The 26,938-nt window shown below is 41.6% G+C and overlaps 1 protein-coding gene across 2 annotated transcripts in view; it reads left to right on the forward strand.

The window, feature by feature from the left end:
* LOC125885530 (copine-9-like) overlaps window positions 1-26,938 on the forward strand; it is a 312,413-nt gene that overhangs the window by 276,308 nt on the left and 9,167 nt on the right. For both annotated transcript variants that reach the window (XM_049571170.1, XM_049571177.1), the window contains 2 exons: window positions 9,758-9,860; window positions 12,024-12,081. In XM_049571170.1, coding sequence (XP_049427127.1) covers window positions 9,758-9,860; window positions 12,024-12,081 — 161 coding nt within the window. The remainder of the gene's footprint in view (window positions 1-9,757; window positions 9,861-12,023; window positions 12,082-26,938) is intronic.

Here is a 26,938-nt window from a genome sequence, read left to right on the forward strand (position 1 = left end):
TCACTGCTTTTTTGGTCCAAATTTTGCCTGTATGCTCTGATGCTATGTTGTGTGTTTCTGCAGGCAGAAAAGCTGGATTGCTAACTATCTGTGATGGTCTATTAAAAACACTATTTATGTTATTATTGGAAACACATAACCAGCCTACACACACAAACATAACCTGCATCAAGGGGTCTACATTTTGGTACCCTCAACCTGTAGAACTGACGGTTCAGAGTTGTTGTTGACTTCTTCAGTGAGGTATTTAAAGTCAGTGAATCCAAAGCCTATAACTTAAAGTACAGATAACAGAAGCCCCTCTGGGATCATCACAGATAGTTGTATTTGGATTTAGCTCCTGTGTCTGGCAGCTGCATACTGTGATACATTAGAGGATTAGAGAACACTTTAAGAAAAAAGGAGAAAGAAATATTCATGTTCCCCTCCTAAGCTCTTTAGGGTAGAGGGTCAGGAGCAGCAGAAAATATTCACACTTACTTGCCAAATTGTAACAGAATTACAGAATAAGTTAGACAGCAATAGTTGCGTGTGGACCATAAAATTGTGTAAAAGGTGATCATGTGTCTCCATACATCATTCTTTCCAAACAGAAACCGTAATTGTTATAACATACTATATTGGTTTCACTGGTTGAAACACAATGCATTGATGACGTGGTGTGGAGGCTTCCAGTTGCCTCTCTGTCAGCCCTCCTTCACCCTGCCAGCCAGCCAACTCCATTCACCTGTGCATGCAGCTTCATCAGCACTCCCTGCATATAAGCAGCTGCTGCTTGCCCTCAGGGCCAGATTGTTCTTCAACCTCATGCAACACTATCCAGCACTCCTTACCTGCCTGATCTCCTGTTATCGACCCTGCCTGCCTCTGACCTGTCTACGTTGTGTGTTGAGGGTCGAGGTTTTCAAATATAGACATTAAGGAAAAATTGAGAAGAATGGCCACAAACTGAAAGCATCCTGCTGGCCATTGTACAGGCATTGGAAAATAAACTAGACAACCTCCATACTGCATCAGTTACCGGTGGGATCTCAGCAACTGTAATATTCTTTGATTCATCGAAAACATGGCTAAATCCTGGACAGCCCCTTTCAACTAGGTGACTCTTTTTCTATATGGTGATCTGACAGAGCAGAGGACTCTGGCAAGAGAAGGAGGAGAGGAGTGCGCAGACAGTGAATACGGACTGGTGGGAATGTGAGGCACTGTCCTGTTCCTGCTGTGGATGACTGCATCCGTTCACAGCCGGCTGCAGTGTTGTACAGCCCATGTTCGGGAGAAGCGACCATATGGCCTTTTGTTGAGGTGGGGATGTGTGGACAATTGAATCATTCCACAACCAGATTACCAGAACTATCCAGAAACATGGACAATTACAAAACAACAGCCAAAAATGTAAGAGACAAAAAAAGGACAAAATTACAGTGCACAAGTTAAAAGAGCTGATGTGATCATATTTCACTGGAGTTGTACCTTGTATAATTCCTTGTGACAAAAAATGATTGAGTGATGGTGTCATTTAGGTATGGCATTGTATGGCAGCTGCCATACCTTGGAATCGGGAGAAAAAAAAGAGAGGTTCTGTAGTCATCTTACGTGTGTCATGGATGTATTAAAAGACGTGTGTGTGAAACAGTGCACTGTTTACTCCTGTCTCTGCGTGACTGACGTCAATCAGGTGCAAGGATCTCTGGGAGTGAGGCTGAGTGTGAGGTCAAAAATACACATGCGCAATTACCACCAGTCGCCTCTGGATGCCGCCAAAACAACAAAACGGGAGCTCTTGGGCAGAGAAGCGAAAATGAAAAGAAAACAAACATCTATCGATTTTTTTCATAAAACGTAAAGACGTACCAACAACAGCGGAACAGTCAAGTGAAGTGTTGCACCAAGCTGGTCCCAAAGAAAAGCTGCCGGTGACCATGTGCCCTCCTCCGTCCAACAAGGAGGACATGGCTAACACAACCAAGGCTACAAGGGTTAATACTAGCTACTGGTAGCCGACCAACAGCAACAGCACCCAGGCCCAGGTCCTGGGACCACCGTGACATATCAAGGCTTAAAACTGGCTCCGCAGCTCAACCACGCCTCAGCCAGTACCCCACGAGGAACGGAAGACGATTTGCCAGCATCTATTATGACCAACATGAGTGGATTGAACAGTCATGTCTACTTACTCAATTTTTTGTTTCGCCTGCCGCCACTTCGGAGGTGCATCAATACATACTGGAGACGGGTAAAGGGCTCGATTTTAGCATAGAGCAGTTTTAAATGCATATAATGCTTAATTTATTACATTGTGCACATTTCCTACAAGACAACTTCCGGGCTCACAAATCTTTATTGGCTTTAACCCCTGCAGGCATGGGGCTTGCGCCTTCATTGACAATGGATTTTACTGTTGGAAAAACATTCAAGGCCAGATCAGAGTACATACACTCAGTAAACGTCACACCGCTGCTGTGGTGGCATGGACAATCTTCAGAAAGGTGAATTCTGGAAAATTGGACTCAACTGCAGCCACAATAGACGCCAACAGGACTGTGGAGGTTCAGGAAAACATGGAGCATGTAAAAGCGTTATTCCGAGTCACAGGCCTGCTTGGGCGCCAGGGCTTGCCTTTTTGCGGCCACAGAGAGGATGAGAGTGATAATAACATCAGAGCCAAAACTGACAGGAGATATGGACACTATTCTTCACCAGAAGCACAAAATGACATGATTTGTGTTTTAGGAGGAAGAATAAAAAAGACTATCATTAATGAGGAAAAGGGGCAAGTTTTTTTTCTATTTTGGTAGATGAAACAAAAGACATATCAAAGAAAGAACAGCTTGCTGTCCTTGTCTGCTATGTTCACAGTGGGGTTATTAAAGAGCGAGCAATCGGTACATACCATATGACAGACCTTACTGCAGAAGCACTGGCTAATGCTATCTGTGAGGTGCTTCAGAGTTAAGGCATAGACATCCAGCTATGTGTGGGACAGTGTTATGATGGCGCTAGTGTTATGCGGGGAAGTGTGAATGGTGTACAGGCAAAAATAAAGCAGTAAGTGCCACACGCAGTGTACATACATTGCCACGCTCACCGTCTTAACCTGGTGTTGGTCAACACAATCAGTGATATCCCTCAGATTTCCGAGTTCTTCAGCATCATACAGACTTTGTACCCTTATATTGCAAACAGCAATACAAGGCACACATTATTCATTGAGGCTCAAACTCAGTTAAGCTAAAGAGCTCTACAGTTAGAGCGCACCTGTGACACCCGCTGGAGCTATTGGCACAGAACTGTTCAGAAGACTAAGTTGCATTACGAAGCAATACAGACGGTGCTGGAGGCAACAGCGGAAGCCCACAAAGAAGGATCAATAGAGGCGGCTGGTCTTGAAATGAAAATCTCATCATTCCCCTTCATCCTCCATCTCCACACACTTGAGAAAATCCTGGGGACAACATTTGCACTTTCAGAGCAGCTTCAGACACAGGGCCTGGTCATCCCAAAAGCTGCAGTGCTCATTCGAAGTACAAAGGCCCAGTTGGATGCAATGCAGTCAGAAGATGAGTGGAATACCACAATGACAGATGCCAAGGCATTTGCGAGAAAAATGGGACTGAGCAGCAGTGACGCCCCTTGCCTGAATGGACCAGCAAGAGCACGGCAAGTATCAAAACATCTTACTGGGTTTGTGACAGAGTCCGGCATCGGACAACGTGAGGGTGACCAGCACAAGAGAACCTTCTTTGAAATCTCTCTCTGGAATTCACTCAGAGATTCACTGAAAATGAAAGTTTGCTTGATGCTATCCAGGCTTTTGACATGTCATCCCCCAAGTTTATGGAAGTGGACTCTGTGATGTCTTTTGCCAGTGCATATGAAATCCACATTGACACCACAGTACTACAAGCCCAGTGTCAGGCAGTCAAGGCCCTGGTCTCCTTGACTGAGAAAGATGATGATGAGGATGTCATCTTGTCCACTCTGAACCAGCTCAACTCCATGCTGAGCGCATTCTCTGAGCTTATCAAGCTGTTCCGCATTGCTGCAATATTGCCTGTGTCAACAGCATCCAATGAGAGATTCTTCTCTGTTTTAAAACGTGTCAAAAACTCAGGACAACAATGAGTAATGACAGACTGACCCATCTCATGCTTCTGGCTGTGGAATCTACACTGGATGATCTGGTGACAGACTTTGCCCAGTTAAGGCCCAGATGTTATCCTCTTATGTGATAGCAGCCTAGCACAAGGAGGTAAGAGCATGGTTTTCCTCCTTTAATTTGCTGACTAATATTCGTGCTGTGCAAACAATTGTGCAAAACATTTTCCACTAATTAGCATGCTCACAATTTGACATGGAGCTACATGGCATATTAATATCTTACCACAATGATCACACTGACTCTACAATATGAGAATATGAAATGCATATGCAGCACGATATGTCATTTATGGATAATAATTTCTGGGATGTGATGTGAGTGTAAATAGTTTGTTTTACTGTGTTTCATACACCGGGCCCCTTGGTTATCTTCTAGAAATGAGCTTGTAATTAATTTATTTTCTTTATTTTCTGTGAAGTTAAACACATGACTAATGATAATTAAACGTCCGCTCACTGTCTGTGGTGCTGAAATATGCGCCGAAATAAGTCCGATGTTTTCACTGCTCTCACCAAGTCGTGCATTACATGCAGACATGAGGTATTATGAATGTGAGAAACAGCTTCATGTCCTTTGAAACAGTTTTCAATAGCATAGTATGTACTTCTGACAGGTCAAAGACCAAAGTGAAGTTTTATATAAGTTCATATTTTTGAAACTCCATCATCTGTGACGTCATGTCATATTGCTATACCTTAGCTTTTGCTGAAACGACGCCCCTGATCCAACCTACGGTAATACACACAGGAAGTGGAATATTTTTGTTAAATGTTTTACTGTTGTGAGGGCTACGCAACACATTAAAATTAAACTGTGCATCAATGACTGATACTACATTGTAAAGATTTTCACAGATTCACTTTATTCCTAATATCTAAAACTCAAGTTATGATTCACCTTTGGCAGTGTGTGACTGGAGGCACAGAGTTGATGGCTCATTGTAGAGGGGACAAGGACCTCTAATGGCCCCTTTTGCAGCCTATAGGCTCTATGGAGATGCAGGACAGATCCAAGGGGATCTGCGTTTCCAACAAACACTTTCTGTATAGTACCCTTAGAACCCATACATAACCCATACAGACATGTACCTAAACCCTAGATCTGTTTTGTGATCTCACCACAGAGAGCTGGCTTGAGGGTGGGCAGGATTGTCACCGCTGGTGCAGAGGAAAGGTTCCACCTCATTGATTGTCTGCATAACGGGGTTGCACACTGACATTTCAGAACAAAAAAATAACAGGCTTCAGTGTTCAGAGCCTCTGTCACAATCGATGGAATGTTTAAGAATGGCATTGAGGTTATTAAGTCCTTGTTGAGTAAGAGATCTCTCTTGACCAACCAACAGACTGCAGAGCTTTTTGTATCAAATCAGTGTGCTAGGTGCCCCAACAGAAGGCTGATGAAAAACAAGGCGGAATGGAACGGCCCTATTTTTACAATCCACAACTTTTCACAATGGAAATTTAAAAAATAAAACAAAATAAATATGTTGCTAAATAATAAACTTACCTGAACCGTACTGCTTAGTGGAACAGAGGGAAATGTGGATTACAATCAAGTGTGCTATTTCAGCACCATGGACAGTGCCATGGATTTATCATTCAACAGTGACCTAGTGATATTTAAGCAGCACAACTGCTGATAGGCTATTTCAGAACCATGCTTGGAGCCATGGGTTTTACCAGTAGCCTAATTTAGATAGGCTGGGTAGGATAAAGGATAAAAATGTAAGTCAGACTAGACTAGTGGGGCAGGCAACCAAAGACAGAAGACAAGTGAATACACAGTTTGACATTCAGTGATGTTAGATGCCCATACACCAACACAGTCATAAAGCCTTCTCAACAAAGTCGCACATAATCAATTACACATGACAGCAAACTACAAGTGTGCGAGCAATGTAAGGCCTGCCATTAATAACCGTCAATAACCAAGGTCAGATAGTCAGCATGTATGACAAGCTTACGTCATCAGAGATAATAATATATTAATATGAAACAATTTACCAGTGATGTTTTCATCGTGCAGCTGTCAGTTTGATTACAATCCAGCAAAAATTATATGGAATAATCTGGAATCGTGAGATATTTAAGTCCCTCATGCTTTGAAGAATTTCTTCAAATTTGGCACAAACATCAGCTTCAACCCTACAATGCACTGATCAGATTTTGCTGGTCAAAAGTCAAGGTCACTGTGACCTTGCATCCGCCTCAGTCACATGAATGCAATATCTCAAGAAGGCTTTTAGGGAGATTCATCAAAGGCAGTTCAAACGTTCATGTGGACTTAGAATTTGGTGGTAGAAAATCAAAGGTTGAAAGGTTTGTGTTTTAAGTAATAAAACATAATTTTACACAAATTTCTGATAGGATATAATAACAAAGTGATGACATTTAAATCCAAAAGGTCAACTTACATGTGATATCATAATGTTTTACAAAACACTTTCTTGGCCATTATTTATGCCATATCTCAGGAACAGAAGGGAGACATTTGGTCAAATACTGAATTGGTGACTCTCATCTTGGGTGACCATCTTGAAACTGTGCTAATTGTATAGATCATCTGTGCCGTCAAGGGGAAGATGTGTGAGAAGCATCCATGTTTTCACAGACAGTGATGTAAACTGTGAGTGCAACTTGAGTGGTTTGCCAAGGCATACAACCGCAAGGTGGCAATTCTAGTTATTTGTTAATAGATCATGTCGATCTGGTCATTTCAAAAGTAGCGTGCAAGCTGACTAATTGGAGGGCCTCTGAGTTACAGCCTCTGATCTGTTAGGGCACAGTACAGTACATGTGCAGAACAGCTGCCCCACACTTATCTAACAGCTTTCATTCATCTCATGTTTGAGATATATATATATGCTGAAAATATCGAGCACCTCCTAGGCCTGAAAATATTATGGTTTCAGTTATACTCCAGTCTCTGTTTTCTTTAACTCACCTTCACTCTTTAGAATGTAATTTCATCAGTGTGTCTCAATGTGTCATCAGTTTTGCCCTTAAGAATTGTTCTGAAAAGAAAATTTTATGCACAGTTCCGATTTCAGCATACTGCTTTCAATGACATTTCCTCATTTACCAAGTGTTGCAGGGGCAGCAAGTGTCAGAAAAAGGGAAAATTAAGTGTAACAAATAAAAATATAAACACTATTCAAGAAAGCTGCTGCCATCCTTACAAAAACACTGAGATATATTTTTATATTTCAACTGAGATAAAATGTAAAGAGAGAGAGAGAGAGAGAGAGACAAAGTGGCAAATTATGCTACATTATCATGCTATCCTCTATTATGCAAAGCCATGAGTGCTTCAAATTAACAGATGCCTACCAGTCATTGTGATCCCTGGCCCTGCTTTCCCTTGCTGAGCTCCATTATCTGGGGGTCACACTTACTCACTTTAAATTGCACACAAGCTTCAGAGTGGTCAGTTGTCAGACTGATGTGGGAGGGGCTGAGCACACTCTTCATGTGTGAGAATATCCTCTCACAGAGATATGACTGTTGGTGAAGCCAATGCAGTTTTCCTGAGACAGCTAAACTTCTTCAACAGAGATATCCAGCAGGTGAAGCTTCAAGTTCATGATCATGCACGACTGTGTTTTCCACTTGCATCCGTAGCTGTGCAAACTTTGTCACCCACAGTGTTTAACTCTTGAGCTCAATCAGCTGCATTACCATGATGAATAAGGATAAGAAAGAGATAAATCCAGTTCACGTCAATCAAAACTCTTGGGATTGATCGAGAAAGAGAATATGGGTCCGTACTTCTGATATTCCCAAAATCCATTTGTAGTTGTACATTTCCGTGGTGCTGATGCTGTGCAGCATGGACAGCTCCCTAAAAAGTGTCTGAAGTACCATCAGTAAATGGCTTTCCATGTTTTGCAATGCAATTAGCAGTGTGATAGCTTGCTTTAGTAGGGTGATTTTTAGTGCTAGTGAAGACTTTGAGGGTGTTTGCTTGCTTTCTATACCTGGACACAGCACCTTTGCTGATTCAACCTCGTCTGTCTCAGCCTTGAAAGTTTTGTTGTGTTTGGTCTCAAAATGGTGTTTGGCATGCGTTTCCTCTTCACTTACATCTTCCACTCCCATTAAGAGATAGGATGCAAAACAGACAAAGGCAATGGCTTCTAAAGGATTACTGACAATGCAATTTGTTCCTGTTTCACCTGTTGATACACTTTCCTATTATTCTATAGAGACAGAAAGCGAGTTAGATAAGGGATGTAAGAGGAGGATGTGTAATGAGAGAGGCAGGAAAACAGAAGACATGAGGAAGGGATGTTGAGACAGGCAGAAGGACAGACAGAGAGGAATCCAGCAGACAGGAAGAGAGAGAGACAGTTTGCCATTTTGCCTGCTCTCAGCCTCAGGCCAGACTGAGAGTGTGAGCCAATCAAACAGTGAGTCAGACAGCAGGTCTTCCTTCACCCTGCTGGGATCCTAGCATTACCAGCAACACACACACACACACACACACACACACACACGGGCGCACACACACGGGCGCACATACACACACACTACCAGCAACATTTACACACACACACACACACACACACACACACACACCGGCCAGTGTACAACAAAAATACTGTATTATACAACACTGTTTTATTTCACTGTATTATGTGAAGCCTGTGTTGGCAAGACCTCAGCATCTGCTCTTTAGTGTGCATCAGCTGAATATTTAAATCCAGTCCACACACTGACCAACCTGCAGAAAATCGTCTTTGTATCTGATGGTTGTACCTTCAGAGCATGATGTACATTCTGTCCAAAAGCTCAAATAAATGGTGTGGAGCCCATTTGATTTTGTGTAAATCAGCAGGTAACATCTTCTGAACCTTTACATGATCCAAATGGGGTCATTCATTTGTTCCCTGGGTTCTATATTTCCCAGGTCTATATTGCACATAAGGGGGACCTTAAAACCCAGCTCTGTATTCACTTCATATAACATGAACTAGGCTTAGGGTTAGATTTAACTGAATTATATTTATGAAATACTCTTGTGAAATGGATCAAATTTGACCCAAACACAGTAGGAGGGTTAATGTCTGAATACTGAAGTGGAAAACATAAGATGCTGCAAACATAGAGATTTAGGACCCTTAGGACCCTGGAAATAAACAACCATTCTTGAAATTTCTTGCCTTTGAAACAACATATTATAATAATTAATGTATGTGGTGTTCCCCTTTAACTCACATTTCTTTACTGTGATTATTTCCACTGGCTTTGCAGTTTCTGAATATTGCCATAATTTATCATAAAACAAAAAGGTTGCAAATTCAGTTAGTTTTGGCTATCTGATTATAGGAAACTCAGCAAGATTAGGGTGGGGCTGGCAGAGGTTGCTTCCTCTGATAACTTAAAGTGCACTGGGAAAAAAAGAGGTTGAACACATGGAGCACAAAGTTAGGGAATGAAATGCATCAGCCAAACAAAAATGGTTTAGCTGCCAGTGTTTTTTGTAACCACATCAGAAATGTTACTCTGAACTTTATGTCTACACACAAACTTACCTCTGTGTGTGTGTGTGTGTGTGTGTGTGTGTGTGTGTGTGTGTGTGTTATGATGGTAGGTGTGCTGCAGAAGTGACTGATGGCTCCCAGTACTTTGTACTGCTGATGATCACAGACGGCGTCATCTCAGACATGGCTCAGACCAAAGAGGCTGTGGTCAACGTGAGTGAACACAGCACTGCACACAAAACACAACTACACTGAAGGACACCACGTGGATGGATTTCACATAAACACAAGTTGTCAAATGTCATTCAGCTCTAAACATCCAGTCAGGGAAGTTAAATTCTAACTGAAGAGGAAAAAACAGAAAATCTGAGATAGAATCAAAGATGCACTTGGTAACATTTTTACCATTTCACCAGCCTGGGGCTTATACAGTATCAGAACAGTCAACCACAGATTTATGTATGACTTAATTTGGATATGACATCTGGTGTATGGTAAGTTACATACAAAGATGCAATATTACATTTTTGGGCTTTAAAGTTTCTAAAATCCAAACATATGGGCTAATGGACAAACAAACCTCAGTTTGTTTTAACCAAACAAGTTAGATGTGAAAGCACTTTAACATTCAAGCCTATATTGATGCCACTGTAGATGGTAAAAATGATGAAGGTAGCTACCATGATGTCACCCATTGGTTTGTGGACCCCCATTTTAAAGCCTCGAGTTTTGTACATTGGTCATCACCATCTTGGTGTTTTGGAGCCAGAAGTGACCATATTTTAGCGAGAGGGTGGCGCTGTGGAGGAGTGAGGGGTGGATCTGGGGTGGGTGGACAGTCTGTCACTCAAAGCTGCCTGCCCTTAATTATGTGTAACTTTAAGCCTTAATAAAATGTAAATGGGTGAGGGTTTTTTTTGTTTTTATTCACTATAGAGACCAAAACACTTTTTTTGTACCAGACTGTAAAATGTTTATTTCTGCTGTAAAGTTGGGCATGATAACATGGGGATCTATAGGGACTGACTGGCTTCTGGTGACCAGTCAAAGAACTGCAGTTTTTGGCACTTATGTGCCTCTGAGTTTGCTGCTTGGATGCCACATTATTTTGTTCTTAGAGGTTCGTGGAAAAGGTGAGCCTATTTTTTATGTCTTTGTGGCCTGTATGGGTGGCCATGCTTTGGTAAGTCATGGTCATGCTCACTTAAGCATGATTCTGCATATTTCTTCCAAGTATCACAATGGCGGTAAATTATGTATTTTGTTAATGAAAGCAAAACAAAAGCAGAACAACAGAATCCAAACAGAACAACAAGGAACAGCCAGTTTGAAAGCAGACCAGTGCAGTCACGCCCATCCAATTGTCAGAAAAAGGTTAGCATTGTATGTTTCTGCAAACCATTCATACGTTACATTTGCATGTTATTATGTAGCAGATACATTGAAACTTAATGTCTCAACATTACTGTGTTTCATGCCCATTATTTGCAAATCTAATCACGTCCTGTCTACTGATTCACCTTATTGCCCTCCGGCCGGTGTTACAAAGTGCCCCATAGGAAAACAAATTGCTATTTTAAGTCCTGTATTCCTTCTGCTATCAGGCTGCTAAATGTTGACAGTAGTCTCTTCAGATGAATGCCTTACTTTGTAATCACATAGTTGGTTCACATTGTGTCTGTTTTTCTTCAAATGGCTGGCAAGCCTATACATTAGACAAATGTATTTAGGTACTGTGCAGTGCACTAGAATGTTGATTTATATTTACTCATTATTTACTGAAGTATGTAAATTATTATTCTTTGTCTGGTCCTGATGTAAGTTAGTATGCACGGGGCCACACTAACTGCCAATGTGCTTCTTTTGCCCATGTACTGATTTCTGAACTGAACTGAACTATCACAGCAGGAAAAACAGGGTTACTACAGAGCACTCATGTTTGGTCCCCAGAAAGCCACTAGACATACAGCAATGCCTCAATAAATCATAACTGGTTCTGTTGAGTGATCTGCAGCTTGACAGGTGTCTCAGCTGGGTGATATGCCATCCCCCATCCCCTCCACCTCCTGATGACAATGTCAGCAAAGTCATATACACTTTAGAAATGCTGATATGATACTATATGATACACAAATGTAACACATTTGTGGTTTGCAGAAACATACAATTCCAACATTTTCTTCTGGTGTATGGGCCACTCTGAACAAAGAACAGCGTAAAGACATGAAAATGGTCTGAAAGCATTTTATTCTCACTGCAGCCAGGTATACTCAGGCATGTGTACATGCTGTACGTTCAAGCATGATATGCACAGTTTGTATTTTTGAGTGGGGGAACAGTAGCCTGGCTTTCACCCCTCCTGTGCTGTCTCCACAGGCAGCCTCCCTGCCCATGTCTATCATCATAGTGGGAGTGGGCCCTGCTGAGTTTGATGGTAAGTGTGTGTGTGTGTGTGTGTGTGTGTATGCATGTATGTGCGTGTGTTTGTGTGTAGCTTGCAAATACATTCAGAGATTTCATTACCCTTTTAGCCAAAACACTTGTCATATTGTAGACTCACAAGTCAGTCTTTAGACGCTTTGCTTAACTAAAGACTGATGACTTTCTCACTGATTTTGTGTTTAGATGGGCGGATACAATTTCAGAGTTTAAAAAAACTCCCTACGTTTTAGAGCCAATAGTAAATCTGCAGGGCGGTCCTTCGGTGGCTCGCTGAACTCTTGTGCTTGTAAACATAGTCCGACTAGAAACACGTGTAGCGGTACAAAATGGCTCAGCCGTGCTCGCAGAAAACGCCGTCAAAGTTAGTGGATGTTTGTCGCGTTTGCGGCGACACATTCTCGCCAACTAAAAGAAACAAACATAATCTTTTACAAGGCCATGGCTCATCCGTCCGGCCGGACTATAGAGGGAATCTCACCCACACTTGAGCACCCGTTCTGGGACACACAGTGTCAGCCCGCCTGGCCTGACCTCCGCGGCCCTCCCTGGGCAGATGCTCAAGTGTGGGTGAGAGGAGTGGAGAGGACCGCGGAGTTCAGGCCGGGCGGGCTGACACTGTGTATCCCAGAACGGGTGTTTAGGTGTGGTGATGTATAGTTACCTAGGCTTCATCCATCAAATTACACGTTACTGTCCAACACTGATTATAACTATTTAATAATCAATCAATCAATTAATCAATTTATTTATAAAGCCCAATATCACAAATCACAATTTGCCTCACAGGGCAAGAAAGTAGTATTTGGGTATAGCAAAAAAATAAAAATAAACTTCAGCCAGAAAATTAAACGGTCCTAAAACTGCAGTCCTGAAACTGCAGCCTCCCGTACTGCAGCTTTACCTTACTCGATTTTGCAGCTCCCTGTGAACGGAGATCGTTTCAATAACGTCGTCATAAGATTTCTAAAATGCAAAGGACAGACTTTTCCATTTTTAGAGAAACCATTGTCGTCTAAACAGGGCCTTAGTGATCCTATAGCTACAAGCAAGCATTATGAAGATTTCTGACATGTGCACACAGTGTGCCTATACCTAGACCTGTTTACAAAACCAGTTTCCACAGAAATGTGAAAATCTTTTCCTTTCAAAGAAAAACTCTACCTTCCTCTTATACAGAACAAATCGTTTAAAATGCCTACTTTCACTCTGATCAGAAGCACTCTGCTATTTAAAGTGATAAAGCACTTGGTGTACTCTGACATGTTGGAAACTGAACTCCTTCCATTAGATGAGGACACACTGCTCAGAGATGTGTCCTCTTAGGTGTCCTCCACTCAACATTGTTTGTAGGGGAGAAGAAACCTGATGTGAAAAGAATAGTGATTGTCAGACAGTGGGGTTTAATAGTTGCCATGGCATTTTAACTAGCAATGAAACAGATGTATTTCACACAGGACATTTGCAGGGTCATGAGCTGTAGTACAAAGTTAACAGCTTTGATATAGTTGTAAAACACTTTTAAATCTGTATGATGCTCAGCACTGAGTTGTGCAAGGGCTAGTAGTTTTCCATCCTCATCCTCATTTACCAAAATGTGTTGATTTCACTGAATGGAAGAGTCCTGGCAGATGCACACTGTGACTTCATGGATTTTCTTTTTAATTTCCCCAAAGCCAGAGGCAGTTTTCAGACTTTTCAGACCTCCCCATTTGACTAAGAAATTCCTCTTTTCAAACACAGAACATTTCTGCAAGCTTGATATTAAATTAATCACCATCCAGTAACAGCATGTCTTTAATTTAATAATCAGATTCTTTCATGGGGCGGCACGGTGGTGTGGTGGTTAGCACTGTCGCCTCACAGCAAGAGGGTTGCCGGTTCGATCCTGGGCGTGGGAGCCCTTCTGTGTGGAGTTTGCATGTTCTCCCTGTGTCAGCGTGGGTTCTCTCCGGGCACTCCGGCTTCCTCCCACAGTCCAAAGACATGCAGGTTGGGGACTAGGTTAACTGATAACTCTAAATTGTCCATAGGTGTGAATGTGAGCGTGAATGGTTGTCTGTCTCTATGTGTCAGCCCTGCGATAGTCTGGCGACCTGTCCAGGGTGTACCCTGCCTCTCGCCCGATGTCAGCTGGGATAGGCTCCAGCCCCCCCGCGACCCTCAAGGGGATGAAGATTCTTTCATGTTTCAGTGTTGAAGGAAAAGTGTAGTTTGCTACAACTTGGCTTTATTATGCCTCCACGCCGGTGATAGCCACAGCTGGCGCATTATGTCTTCAGGTTGTCCATCCGTCTGTCCATACGTATCCATCTGTCCCATTCTTGTTAACGCCATATGCTAAGAATGGAGTTTCTTCAAATTTGGCACAAACGTTCACTTGGATCCGGTGATGAACTAATTAGGTTTTGGTCACTGTGATCCTCATTCTTGAGTGCAGTGTCTTAAGAAAACCTTGAATTCAAGTTCAACCTTGAACCTTGAATTTTTGGCACAAATATTCATTTGTATTCAACAATACACTGGTTAGATTTTGGTGGTCAAATGTCAAGGTCACTGTGACTTTGAGTCCATCTCATTCTCAGGAACGCAATATCTTAAGAAGGCTTTGAGGGAGTTTCTTCAAAATTGGCACCGACGTCTACTTGATCTCAAGAATGACTAAAATTTGGTGGTCGAAGGCCAAAGGTCAAGGTCACTATGACCTCACAAAACATGTTTTTTGTCTATAATTCAAGAACACATGCACTGATAATGACAAAATTTCCCACAAATATTTAGTGGAATAAAATGATGAAGTGGGGCGGCACGGTGGTGTGGTGGTTAGCACTGTCGCCTCACAGCAAGAGGGTTGCCGGTTCGATCCCGGGCGTGGGAGCCCTTCTGTGCGGAGTTTGCATGTTCTCCCCGTGTCAGCGTGGGTTCTCTCCGGGCACTCCGGCTTCCTCCCACAGTCCAAAGACATGCAGATTGGGGACTAGGTTAACTGGTAACTCTAAATTGTCCATAGGTGTGAATGTGAGCGTGAATGGTTGTCTGTCTCTATGTGTCAGCCCTGCGATAGTCTGGCGACCTGTCCAGGGTGTACCCTGCCTCTCGCCCGATGTCAGCTGGGATAGGCTCCAGCCCCCCCGCGACCCTCAAGAGGATGAAGTAGTTAGAAGATGAATGAATGAATGAATGAAAATGATGGAGTGATGACATTTTATATTCAAAAGGTCATAATTTTCTGTGAAAACACTTTTCTGTCCATTATTCAATGTCATATCTCAGGAACAGAGGGGCAAACATATGGTCGGATACTGAGTTGGTGACACTAATCTGGGTGTCCACCTTGAAACTGTGCTGATTGTATAGATCCTCTGTGCTGCCAAGGGGAAGATGTGTGTGAAGCATGTTTTCACAGATATGGATGTAAACTGTAAGAGGAACTTGACTGGTGCACAGAGGCAACAATAGCAAGGTGATAATTCTAGTTTTCATAACTCGTATGATCAGTTCTGTAAATTGTGATAAAGGTAAACTATTTTATAATGGGTCACGTGACTAGAGTGCTGTTACTGCAATACATTTGCTTACGATGGCAGTGCAAATGTAGGTGGTTGACATTGCAGGGATTGCAACATAAGGTGATTCATTTGAAGTGTTAGAGCAGTGTGGGAGCAATGAATACTTTGCTATTGATAATGTAAATACAGCTTAAGATAAATACATGTACAGATACCAGTGCGAATACATGGTGTTCATCTATTGATGTCATGTTGTGAGGAGATTCTCAACTATTACTATTATTATTATTATTATTATTATTATTATTATTATTATTATCATGATATTTTACTCTGTCAAGTTTAGCCTGTTTTGGGTAGTTATCACTATTACACAAAGCACGCAAGTGCTGAGAAAGTTATTTTTTCACCATATAAATATCAACAATCTCTGTTCTCTAGTGTTTGTCAGGGCTCATTTATGCTCAGTGTTAGATACGTATACAGCAGGGGCGATTGCTCTGAGACAGCAAGGGAGGCTGAACTTCCCCTAAAATTTCATAGAAGAAATGGTCAAATATGCACTACTGAATTTACATTAAAATAAGAATTTACATTGCGTTAAACGTTCGCTAAGATCTGTTTAACATCATGACTATGATGTTGAAACTTCAGCTGTTTATTACCAGTTTTCAAACGCGACCTCCCTGTCATACATTCTCGTGTCAGCAGACGCAGAGCCTCCAAGCATTCCTGTGAGACAGCTCTGGGCAGGTTTTTTTTATGCACCAAAGCGAGATGGTCATTGGATAAATGTGACAAAATCGTCACTTCCAGGGAGACTTAGCTTCCCTGGGACCTAATGGAGCGGTAGGCAGGAGAGGACACTCCATTCAAAGGTACGACCTCCTCATTTGTTGTGTGAAACTTGTGACACTGCCCTCTAGTGCAATCTATTGGCTGTGTTTAAGCCAAAGGAAAAGAGGCATGGAAGTAAAAGGGCAGTGACATTTGAAACAGACAAATCTATGTTTCGCACTTAAAGGGAGTATTAATGAGTTTTTAGTAGGCCTACAATTCTGACCTTTACATGCCTTTACACTGGTGACTCTTTTCAGCTGCCTGATGGCAGCAGGTATCTGTTCCATCTGCAGTCTCTACCTGGAGTGATGTTACGAACTGTCAAGCCACAATTATGTACGGCAGATCTGCTGCTTACACTGTTTTAAAATAACCACAGATCCCTGTGCGTACTGTATGTGAACAACATCAAATGAGTTGATCTGTTTAATCAATCAATCAATTTTATTTATAAAGCCCAATATCACAAATCACAATTTGCCTCACAGGGCTTCAGCCTGTCTAGGGGCTGGTACAAGGCAAGCCTGAGCCGGCCCTAACTATAAGCTGTATCAAAGAGGAAAGTCTTAAGTCTAGTCTTAAATGTGGAAACAGTGTCTGCCTCCCGGACCGCAACAGGAAGATGAAGGAAGGAAGTATTCGACAGTTTCTTGTTATTGTGAACAAAGCGGCACGGCCAGGCGCAGTCAGGTGTACCCTGCCAAGTGCTTCAGGAATGTGCCAATTCACCTTTAGTCCTTTTGTGGCCAGGCTAACTTGGCGCACCCGTAGCATGCTTGGGCACAGGGGGAGATCATTTCAGGATGTGACAATCATGTGACAGTTATCACATTTGTTACATTTACCCACTTTAATCACAGAGTTCTCCCCATCATGACGCACTAACAGTTTGGGAATCCCACAGAGAGTTTTTCTCAGAGGAAACTTTTTGTTTTCTAGATACCTGTTGCACTCAGATGGCTGTAAAGAGAGTCATCAGTGTAAAGCAGGGTACTAAGATGCACCAGAGAACATGAGTGTTGATATTTACATGTTGAAAAGAACCTTTTCCAGCTAAAGGGCTGTTGCTCAAACTACAGACTGTACTTCCGCATATATGCCACCACCGCAGACACAAATAACCTTTTCCACCCAAATTAGCATGTGGACGCGGGTTGCTGAAACACTAGATAGTAGACTGCTTTCCCATAGCCAGTAGACGACAGCTGTGTACACGGCTCTGCTGCAGATGAGAATGCCTTTGTGTGTGTGTGTGTGAGTGTGAGTGTTTTTCTGGGGTTCAACATGTTCAACAGACAAACCAAAAAAAGGTTAGCAAACAGTAGAGTGAAGTATGGAGGCCAGTAAAAATAATGTGGTGTTTACTTTATTGTCTTACTTATTCAGTCTCATTCTCAGTCTTAATCCATCCGGTGTGACTTCCATGTATGGCCACATTGGATTCAGCCTAAGTCCACTGTCCATGCAGGAGAAACCCTCATGGTCCACACTTTGCAGTCTTTCATAATGTTTTCTGGCAGTTGCCTCATATTTACATCCATACTTGTAATGCATAACAGTAATACCAGAAAGAGAGTTGCAAAGCCATAATTAGTTACTGATTTCTAAAAAAAAAAAGCAACAGTTCTAGTGTGCTGGTTTACATAATCCTATTCCTGACCTCAAAGCTAGTCATAGCCAGGACTCTTCCAAATTGTGGATGTCCTTACCAAGCCCTCAGTTTTCCCTAATTAATACCTTGTCACAGCTGTAGATAACTTGTGTGCCTCTGGGTAGCACATGGACTTGACCAAGGACTTTGATAGTTGTGAGAGACTAGTCTGTAAAACCTGCCTCAGTTTAGAGGCTGTTATTCTTCCTGCTCTTTGGCTGAACCAAAGTTTTGTTGAGCTCTGGCTTCTGGTCTCCTCCTCTACTGCCTGGACCTGGGACTGAGTAAGCTCTTCCAGTCTGAAATTCTCGCATGCTTTCTGCAACTCTCTGCAGTGTCTCTGGGGTCCTATATGCAGTTAGCAGTTTAGGTAGTTTGCATACAGACTTTGGGACAAATTCTTTGTAATATGGAGCCCTGGACATTAGTGCTGCACTTCTTGGGGAGTTTGTGTGTAAAGCTTTGAAAAACTGAGTGTAAGTCTCTGATCCTTGCTTCACTCTTGGACACTGGACTGCGGGACTTTCTATTTGTTGCTCACCTGCAAAAATGGGAAGAGTACTGACAAATTTACCCTGATTACATTTCACACATCCAGCACAATATCCCCTGTTTTGTCTGTTTCATCTTTCATACTGAACAACTCTTTCACTAGTCTAATCTACACCTCTGCTCACTTGTCCTCCCTGCAATGGCATCATGTAGTTTTTGTTTTTTTTTCGATTTTGCTGGTGAAAAGTCTATCCTCACAACTGAAGCAGCATGAATCTGAAAGCGTGCGAAGCAAAGAGAACAGACCCACTCTAAATGTGTCCTTGAAATTATCTCACACTAAAATAACTAAATGTCATGTGCATTTGATTACTGAGAGAACCTAATGTTCTGTAGTCACAGTTTGAGTTTCATGTTCAAGAGACGGAGCAGCGACTCACCAGCATACCCATAACCTAGCAACCAATGACTCAAGCAGGAGTTTGTTTACATGTTGATTTGGTGGTATGTATGACTTACCCAGCCATACAGTCACAATGCACTGTAACAACTTCTCCGTTTTGTTTAACCAGGACCCACGTTTTCAACGGTGTTTCATTGGATCTCTGAAAATGGTTGACCTAGCAACATCAGGAGGAAAATAACAGTTAGTCAGCTGCCTGACACCAGTGATGCATTCATGTACATTAAAGTTGAAACAGCGAAGTAAAGAGAGTGATTCATCACATTTACTCACCCGGGCAAAAACAAGACAGCAATCATTGCGAGCTGCTTTGGATCCAAGGTTGCCGACCCAACCACACACGAAATAGTTATACGCCTCCAGACTCTTGTATGTCTTCATTTGGCTAGTGGTGTTGTACAGTAGGAGGTCTGGAGGACGAGGTAATTTGTGATGTCTGTCGCCTCCACACCAGGCAAGTCGGATAAAAGATATGAAAAGTCACTTTTCTTCAGCGTGTATGGATCGTATCCTGTGTATTTTTAGATTGTACCTGCTGTGAACGGGGAGAGCAATGTTATCTTTTGTTCCCGTTTGAGTTGCGACATGAAATCTAAGTATGTTGTTAATGAATTTAAAACATAAATTTTAAGCTCAAGAAAGTCATACTTTGTGGTAAAACTGTTGAGATATAAGCTTTTTAATTAGAAAGACTCAAGAGTACACAGGAGGAGGCCGCGTATGTGATGTCATAGCTTTCGCTCGCTTCCTGCGGCTTGGCCTCCCGGCTGAAATTCCACTGTTTTATGATTAATTGATTTAAGATTGAAGATGTCTGTGTGTTTTGTTCCAGGTTGCAGTCACTCCAAGCTGCAGGAAGCGAGCGAAAGGTATGACGTCACATATGCAACCGCCTCCTTTGTAGTTTTTCTAATTACGTTTTTTTCAAAAGCTTATATCTCAACAGTTTTACCACAAAGTATGACTTTCTTGACCTTAGAATTTATGTTTTAAATTCAGTAACGACATATTTGGATTTCATGTCACAACTCAAACGGGACCAAAAGATAATATTTCTCTCCTTATTCACTGCCATTCATATTTTTTCCGATCTAAGGTCCCATGAGCTTCACCGGAAGGGGCGTGACTTGGGCACTCTATGAGAAGAAAAGACTCAAATTACAGTACCTGAGTAAATGTGTTTAGTTACATTCCACCACTGGTTGCAGTTTATTATCTTCATGAGTTTGTGAGTATGACTTGACTTGTGACTTGCTTGATTTATAGCAAGGGCTGGACTCGCTTGATTTTTACCACAGTGACTTGGGACTTGCTTGAGTCTTGAAGGTTATGACTTGAGACTTGCTCATGACTTGCACATGTGACTTACTCCCACTTCTCATTAGTTAATAGTTCTGGAGCATTTATTGGTCTGGTGCAGTGCAGACTATTGTGGTAGTTGTAGGTTTTATACTTCTTTAGCAAAAGTGAATGCCACAGCACATCCTTTTCCTGGTCATGTAGCACCAATTTCAGAAGTATTTGTGTCTTTCTTAGAAAAAGAGAACAATGACTGGTTGCTCTGTATAATCAAACGTAGATCAGAACCTTGTATCAGGTGCTAATGGAGAGCAGGAAACAACAGGATACACAGGAAGGGAATCCAGGCACTCCAAAAATGTTTAAAATAGGGAAGGAAATATTAAAAAGCCTTCATTGTAGTGGCAGAATCATTAAAGAGCTAATATGTTTGATCACTGCAGGTCTTTGTCAGGGCTTCAAAAACATACAACAAAGGTACGGCCCCACCTATATAGTAGCACTACGAAGGGATCTGATCCCTGGCTTAGTCATGTTATGTTATGTTCTAAAAATGAGCAGCTGATGAGTTGTTTTTGTTCTTCCAGTGTGACAGTTTGATCTGCGCTGAGGGAAGTTCTTAATGAAATGTAAAGTTCAGTCTGCTGTACACAACAGCTCAATACAAAAAGAGACTCTTCATCATGTGCTCACCATCCCAGCACTATAGAAATTCAAAGCTGTTGCTCTAAAAGTTAATTGGCAAAATGATTTGAATAAAATCACCATGAAGAGAAGTAACACAGGAAATCATTCTAGCTGTAGGAATAGACAGCCCTCATAGGGACCTATTATTTAGTGCGCCGTGCTAAGAATGGGGTCAGAGGTCAATGCTTGTGTGTGACAGAGGAGGAAAAATTACAGCAGAGATAATGGAACAGAAAGAGCATGGCAGGAGGAGAAGCACAGAACGGAGTGTAGAGAGTTAGAGAACAAGATGGTACATGTGTGGTGAACTTATTTATAGATTTATCTACCTCAGTTACCAATTTAATCACTGAGTTTGTGTAGAAAGAGGAAAGGCCTGTGAATATTAACGTGACAATAGCGGAGCCTCATTGTTGTGTTTGGTGAATCATCTCTGATTCTCCCTTTACTCGCCTTCTTTCAGTGCCACTCAGAGCCCTAAAAAATATGCACACTCAGTCACTCAAAATGCAGAACATCTTGATGTGTGCCTGATTTAGAGACTGTGATGCTTGAATAGCTTCAAAAGTAAGCACGTCGCTTGCAAAGGGGATAAATCAAAGTCTCCTCTTGCGATTTTGGTGCTAGAAATGTATTCAGCTGCAGTTTTGCACAGGTCTGCTCCCTGGTTGAGTAGACCTCCACACATCACTCACTCCCAGCCAGAGCCACACCGCTGGGAGCACCACGTGGGGATCAGCCAAATTTATTCATAACCCATTCTGTTCTGGCTTCACTTCTTTTCTTGCAGTTTGTCTTTCCATGCCATTAAAAATGCACTTCACACATATTTTAGGATGCATTTGAAAGATGCGTTTTAAAATGAACAAATGTGGGCCACAAATTTGTTCGTATATGTGTATTTTTCATTCAAATAATGTTTGAAGATAACAGAAAAATCAGATTCACTTTCGTTGATTCCTGTGGGGAATTGAAGTTGTTTAACTGAGGAATATTAAACATCAGATTACTGCACAAGGATGTATTACTTTGAACTGTAAAAATGAAAAGTATGAAGTATTTGAATAACATCAAAACATGGCAAAAAGCACACCCTTTGACAGCATGCATCTGCAAACACAGATATAAAGTTGTGATTTAATTTTTATGTAATTTCTGCATATTTTGAACTGCAGCACTGAGTATATTCTAACATTGACAGTGTACATCTTTTATCTGTGAGGTTTAGCATTTAGCTACTTTCTTGATCAGGTAATATGCAAAAAGATAATAATAATAATGAAGTTTATGAGTTTGAATATTAAATATCAGTCTGTTTCCAACTGAATATAGGTCAAAAAAGATTTGCAAATGATTGCCTTCTGTTTTTATTTATGTTTTACACGGCATCCAAACTTTTTTGGAATCGGGGTTGTATTTATGTCACGTTACGTAACAAACGTACTTATGAAACTGAATGATGGGGGCCAGGGGCGTAGCACCAGAGTCTGGGCCCAATGCATAAGCAGTCTCTGTTGCCCCCCTGCACTTCTTGAACAATGCCTCTCTCACACATCGTTTTCTTTTATTTCAAGTCAGTTTGCTTTCTTTCCCCCTCCTTTCTTTCCATTTTTGGAATCCTAATTTCCCTTTCCTGGGAACAACCTGACTTTTGTTTCAGGGGTCAGCGGAGTCTCAGTGAGCTTCCACTATTTCTTTTAAACAAAGTTTAGTCTTCAAACGATTTATTCAGCCAATTATAATGTGTTTATGACACTAATTATTTAGAAACAAAATAGTGCAAACAAAACCAAAGTTTTTATTCCAGGCTTTTCAAGGGCACCCTTCCCATTGGAGCCCTGGATAATCAGTCCCACCTTTTCCCCCACTATAATGCCCCTGGAGGGGGCTATGCTTCCATGACATTGCTGTGGGTCCGGATGGCATTATCAGCAGTTACAGCTGTATGAGTGCAGTGCAGAGTGGCCCGATTAACTGGCCAGTGGAATAAACTGGGGCTCACATGCGGCCGGACTGTCAACTACAACACACACAGAGGGAGCATGACATTATTAATGTTCTGGATGTTATATACAGCTCCTTTAATTAATAAGGGTAATGACACTATAATTTTTATTACAAAAAGGCCCAGCAAGTAGACTACTGTGTGTGTATCCAAAGCCTGATATATGTTCTTTCTCTGTGCCATAGAGCTCCATTGTTGTCCAAAAGCTATTAAAAACTAAATTAATGTAATAATCTCTTTATTCATTTTATTTTTAAAATTTTCTTTTCTAGTTTTTAGTTGAGATGTGACTGCATTTTAATAAACCTGAGATAGAATAACCTGTGCTGATGTTGAAAACAGTGGCTGGCAAAGTAAACTACTAAATGGACAGTGGGGAGGGATTGTTTTGTTGACAAATTTTAATTACCATTTAATAATTTTCAAAGATCCTTCTATTCCAACCTTTATTATGTGTATCCTCTTCAGGGATGAGAGGACAAACAACAGGGTTTTTTGGAAACGTGGTCTTAATACAAAGGTATTTTCATACATTAAATGCATTTTATAGGTTATTAGATAATGAGTGCTGATGCTGATGAAACCAAACTATCACTGTTAATTTGACAATTACATGCTTATGTTTAAAAATAATGTAACAATCCTCTAGCCCATCTTTTCTCCACTCTCTGCATCATTAAGAACCTCCATATCCTCTACAAACCATGAACTGAACACATGCTTCTATTAGTGTAATGGTGTGTTTGTATGTGGAAATGTGTATCGGGCCTGGGAGCCGGAGCGCGAAGTGTTATCTTCATACATCCTTATGCCTTTGAGAGTGTAGACACAGTGGAGAGCTATATGCAGACATACTCCTTTCATGTGTTATTCAGGGCAGCAGAGGGTTTTCTGTGAGGCTCAGGGTCTCCATGGACCTCCCCCAACATGCCAAGCTTTTCCCTCCTTCACTACCACTTTTTCAGCACCTACCAGAATTTATTTCTGGTCCATCTTTTTTTACCTCTGTCCATCCTGTCCTGGCACAGCCCAGTCACCAGAAGAAAATGTCGGCACTACATGTTTCTACAAACCAAGAATATATGACATTTGCACATTTCATACACATCATATCAGTGTTTCTAAAGTGACACACTGTAGCTTACTTTGTCATCTGGAGTTGGAGGGGATAGTGGGTGGCTCACCTAGGCGAGACACCTGCCAAACTGCAAACCACTGCAGACCGCTATTCATAACCAACAAACAAAACTGGCTATGATGAAGGAAATGATTGCTGTTTTTCCAGCTGCTTTTTAGGCACCAATAGTGTTTTGTTGCAGCCCATCACTGTTTTTCCAGCAGTTCTAGTGCCACAAGAAGTGGTTGCTTTTTTCCCCAAAACATTGCTGCAGTTCCAGCAGAGATTATGCCCCAGAACCAGGTATTTTAAGCCAAAACATGATCTTTTCCTACTAAGTGTTTTTTGTGCCTAAACCAACTACTGCGTTGTTGAAATGTTAAGTGTCAACGTATCCACTGTTGGTTTGCAGAATGCCAGTATTTTTTCTAGCAAATGCATTTCCTGGTGTCTCTGTCCACAGCCTCTCTTATACATGTATGTTAAACCATTCCTTTCCCTCTTCTTCTCCACTTTTCCCCTGCTGCTCCCGATCACCATCTGCCATTTCTGTGTGCCATGTGGAGCCTCACCAGTCTCCATCAGCATTCCTCCCTCAGTATCATTTCCTATCCCTTCCTTTTCCCTTGAAATTCAAATATGAAAAGGGTCCCTCTCTTGGGAATGCCACAGATTGTCACTTGCTCATCTGATTTGCTTTGTTGATAAGAAACTCTAAATAGACTGATGCAGAACTCTGATGTTTTTCCAGTCAGGAACTTTACCTTCCCTTCCTTCCTGTGGCCTATATAAGCACTAATGAGGTTGGTTTAAAGAATAAGTTATTGTTTCCTCCTCCACTGAGAGAGCAGCAGGAAACAGATGTGGTACAGAAGGACCACCAACCTGTCCTTGGTCTGAGCTCTTTATTAGTCCTTGAAGATTGTTGCATGGCTTGTCAGTTGCTGCGTCTGCACTTGTGTTCCCTCTGGTCTTATTTCCAGACATCATATACACTATGTTGAGGCTAAACTATGAAGAAGAATGTTTATAACACAGGCCACCATTTATTTATTGAAGGGCTTCATAGGTTCGTGAGACGTTTGCTCCTTTGGTCACCTTACCCACAAGATAAGACAATAGGACTGGCACACAAATCAGCTGTGTGCATGCCAACACATTCTTATGCAGAAATGTTGTTATCAGTGTTATCTAAAAGGAATTGAGAGTTATTTCAGTTATTATTTAGAGGACTGGTAAAACAGAAATGAATTCAACAATAAATAATGTACTTGTAGTGTCTGACGTTTTCCCTGTTTTTCCTGTGAAACACAATTGACTTTGTTGACACTGGAAGCAAGTCAAGTTAACCAGATAGCTAAAGTTTTTGTGCTGTTAATTTATAATGAATTCCACTAATGGCTGAAATGTTTGCAACAATTGTAAAAAAAGAAAGGATACAATAATGAACCACATTAGCTGTGGACTGATAGATCTTAATACTCTGTCTACTCGCACACAGAAAGGTGAAGTACTAGGCTATGTTGCTGTGTTTCCACTATATGGTCAGCTCTACTTGACTCAACAGGTACTCTTTCTTTATGTTTTCCACTAGACCAACCTGATCTCAAAGAAATACATGAAACAACCATGACCTCCTAGCACCCCACATTATGTGGTGGTGTCATGTATTGTGTTGATATGTGCCAGCCCCACAGGAGCAGTGCCAGTGGAAAGTCAGGGCCGTTTGTCATGGTTGACACATCAATTCCCTGGTTCATTGATGTCATGCAAAGGGCAGGAGTTAATGTTACAACCCCATAGGTAGTATAAAGAGCAAGAAAGACTGCATAGGAAGGAGGTCAGGGTGATGGATCAATCAAATTTTTGAAGTATCTCCAGAAAACAGTATGTTGAAAACCTTCTGAGATGAATGCTCTGTTGACATAATATGTAGGATGCATTATAAGCTGATGGTATCATTAGAAAATCAAATCAGAAAATCTGAATATTTCCCTATTTAAACTTTATTTTCCTGTTTATTTTTTGGTGACATTTAGTGCTCCCGTCCATTCCAAAGGACAGATATTTTTGAGTAAATCCTGAGTAAAAGCTATAAAGCTTTCATGTGATTCTTTGACATGTGTAACTAATAGAACATGACGTTTACTTTGAATACAAAATATGTGCTTTCCTCACTGCCTCACAGTTGTCCATGCTTGTTCAAAAAGGGGACATGGCTCTACTGCAGTCCACTTCAGCTGATGTGGAACACTGTGATTTAAAGGAGGATCTAAGCGGGATAACTTTGCTCACTTACATTCTTATCGTAGTTATGTCACATTCCATGACGGACTTAACATCATTTCACAATGTACTTATATCCTGTACATAACAAATGTAGTTATTTAAAGGCACCCCTCCCCCTCCCCCCTACAGTTTTGAGGTAGATTCGCTGGAGGCTGATTTGTTTGCCCACGGGCGGCTGCCGTGGCACGGCTGTGTCGCCGCATCCTTGATCTTCAGTTTTCCAGCGGACCATTCGAGCAAGTCCAGCTTCTCTGCTGCTAACGCTGCTGCCAGGATACAGCTGAGGAGAAGCTGGCTGCTAATGCTATGTACTGGGACACTGCTAATGCTGCTTGCCGTGCTGCTGTAGCTCAGTCGTAACTGTAACTGATGCTGAGACTCTACTGACTGCGTGACTGGTAGACGGCGGTGGGTGGCGCAACAGGCCAAAACACAAATTCAAAACATAAACATGATTTGCGGACCGTAAAAAAATTTTTTTAGATGCAAATATTCTGGCC

This window comes from Epinephelus fuscoguttatus, linkage group LG1 (assembly GCF_011397635.1).
Source record: "Epinephelus fuscoguttatus linkage group LG1, E.fuscoguttatus.final_Chr_v1".
In the NCBI taxonomy this organism is placed as follows: Eukaryota; Metazoa; Chordata; class Actinopteri; order Perciformes; family Serranidae; genus Epinephelus; species Epinephelus fuscoguttatus.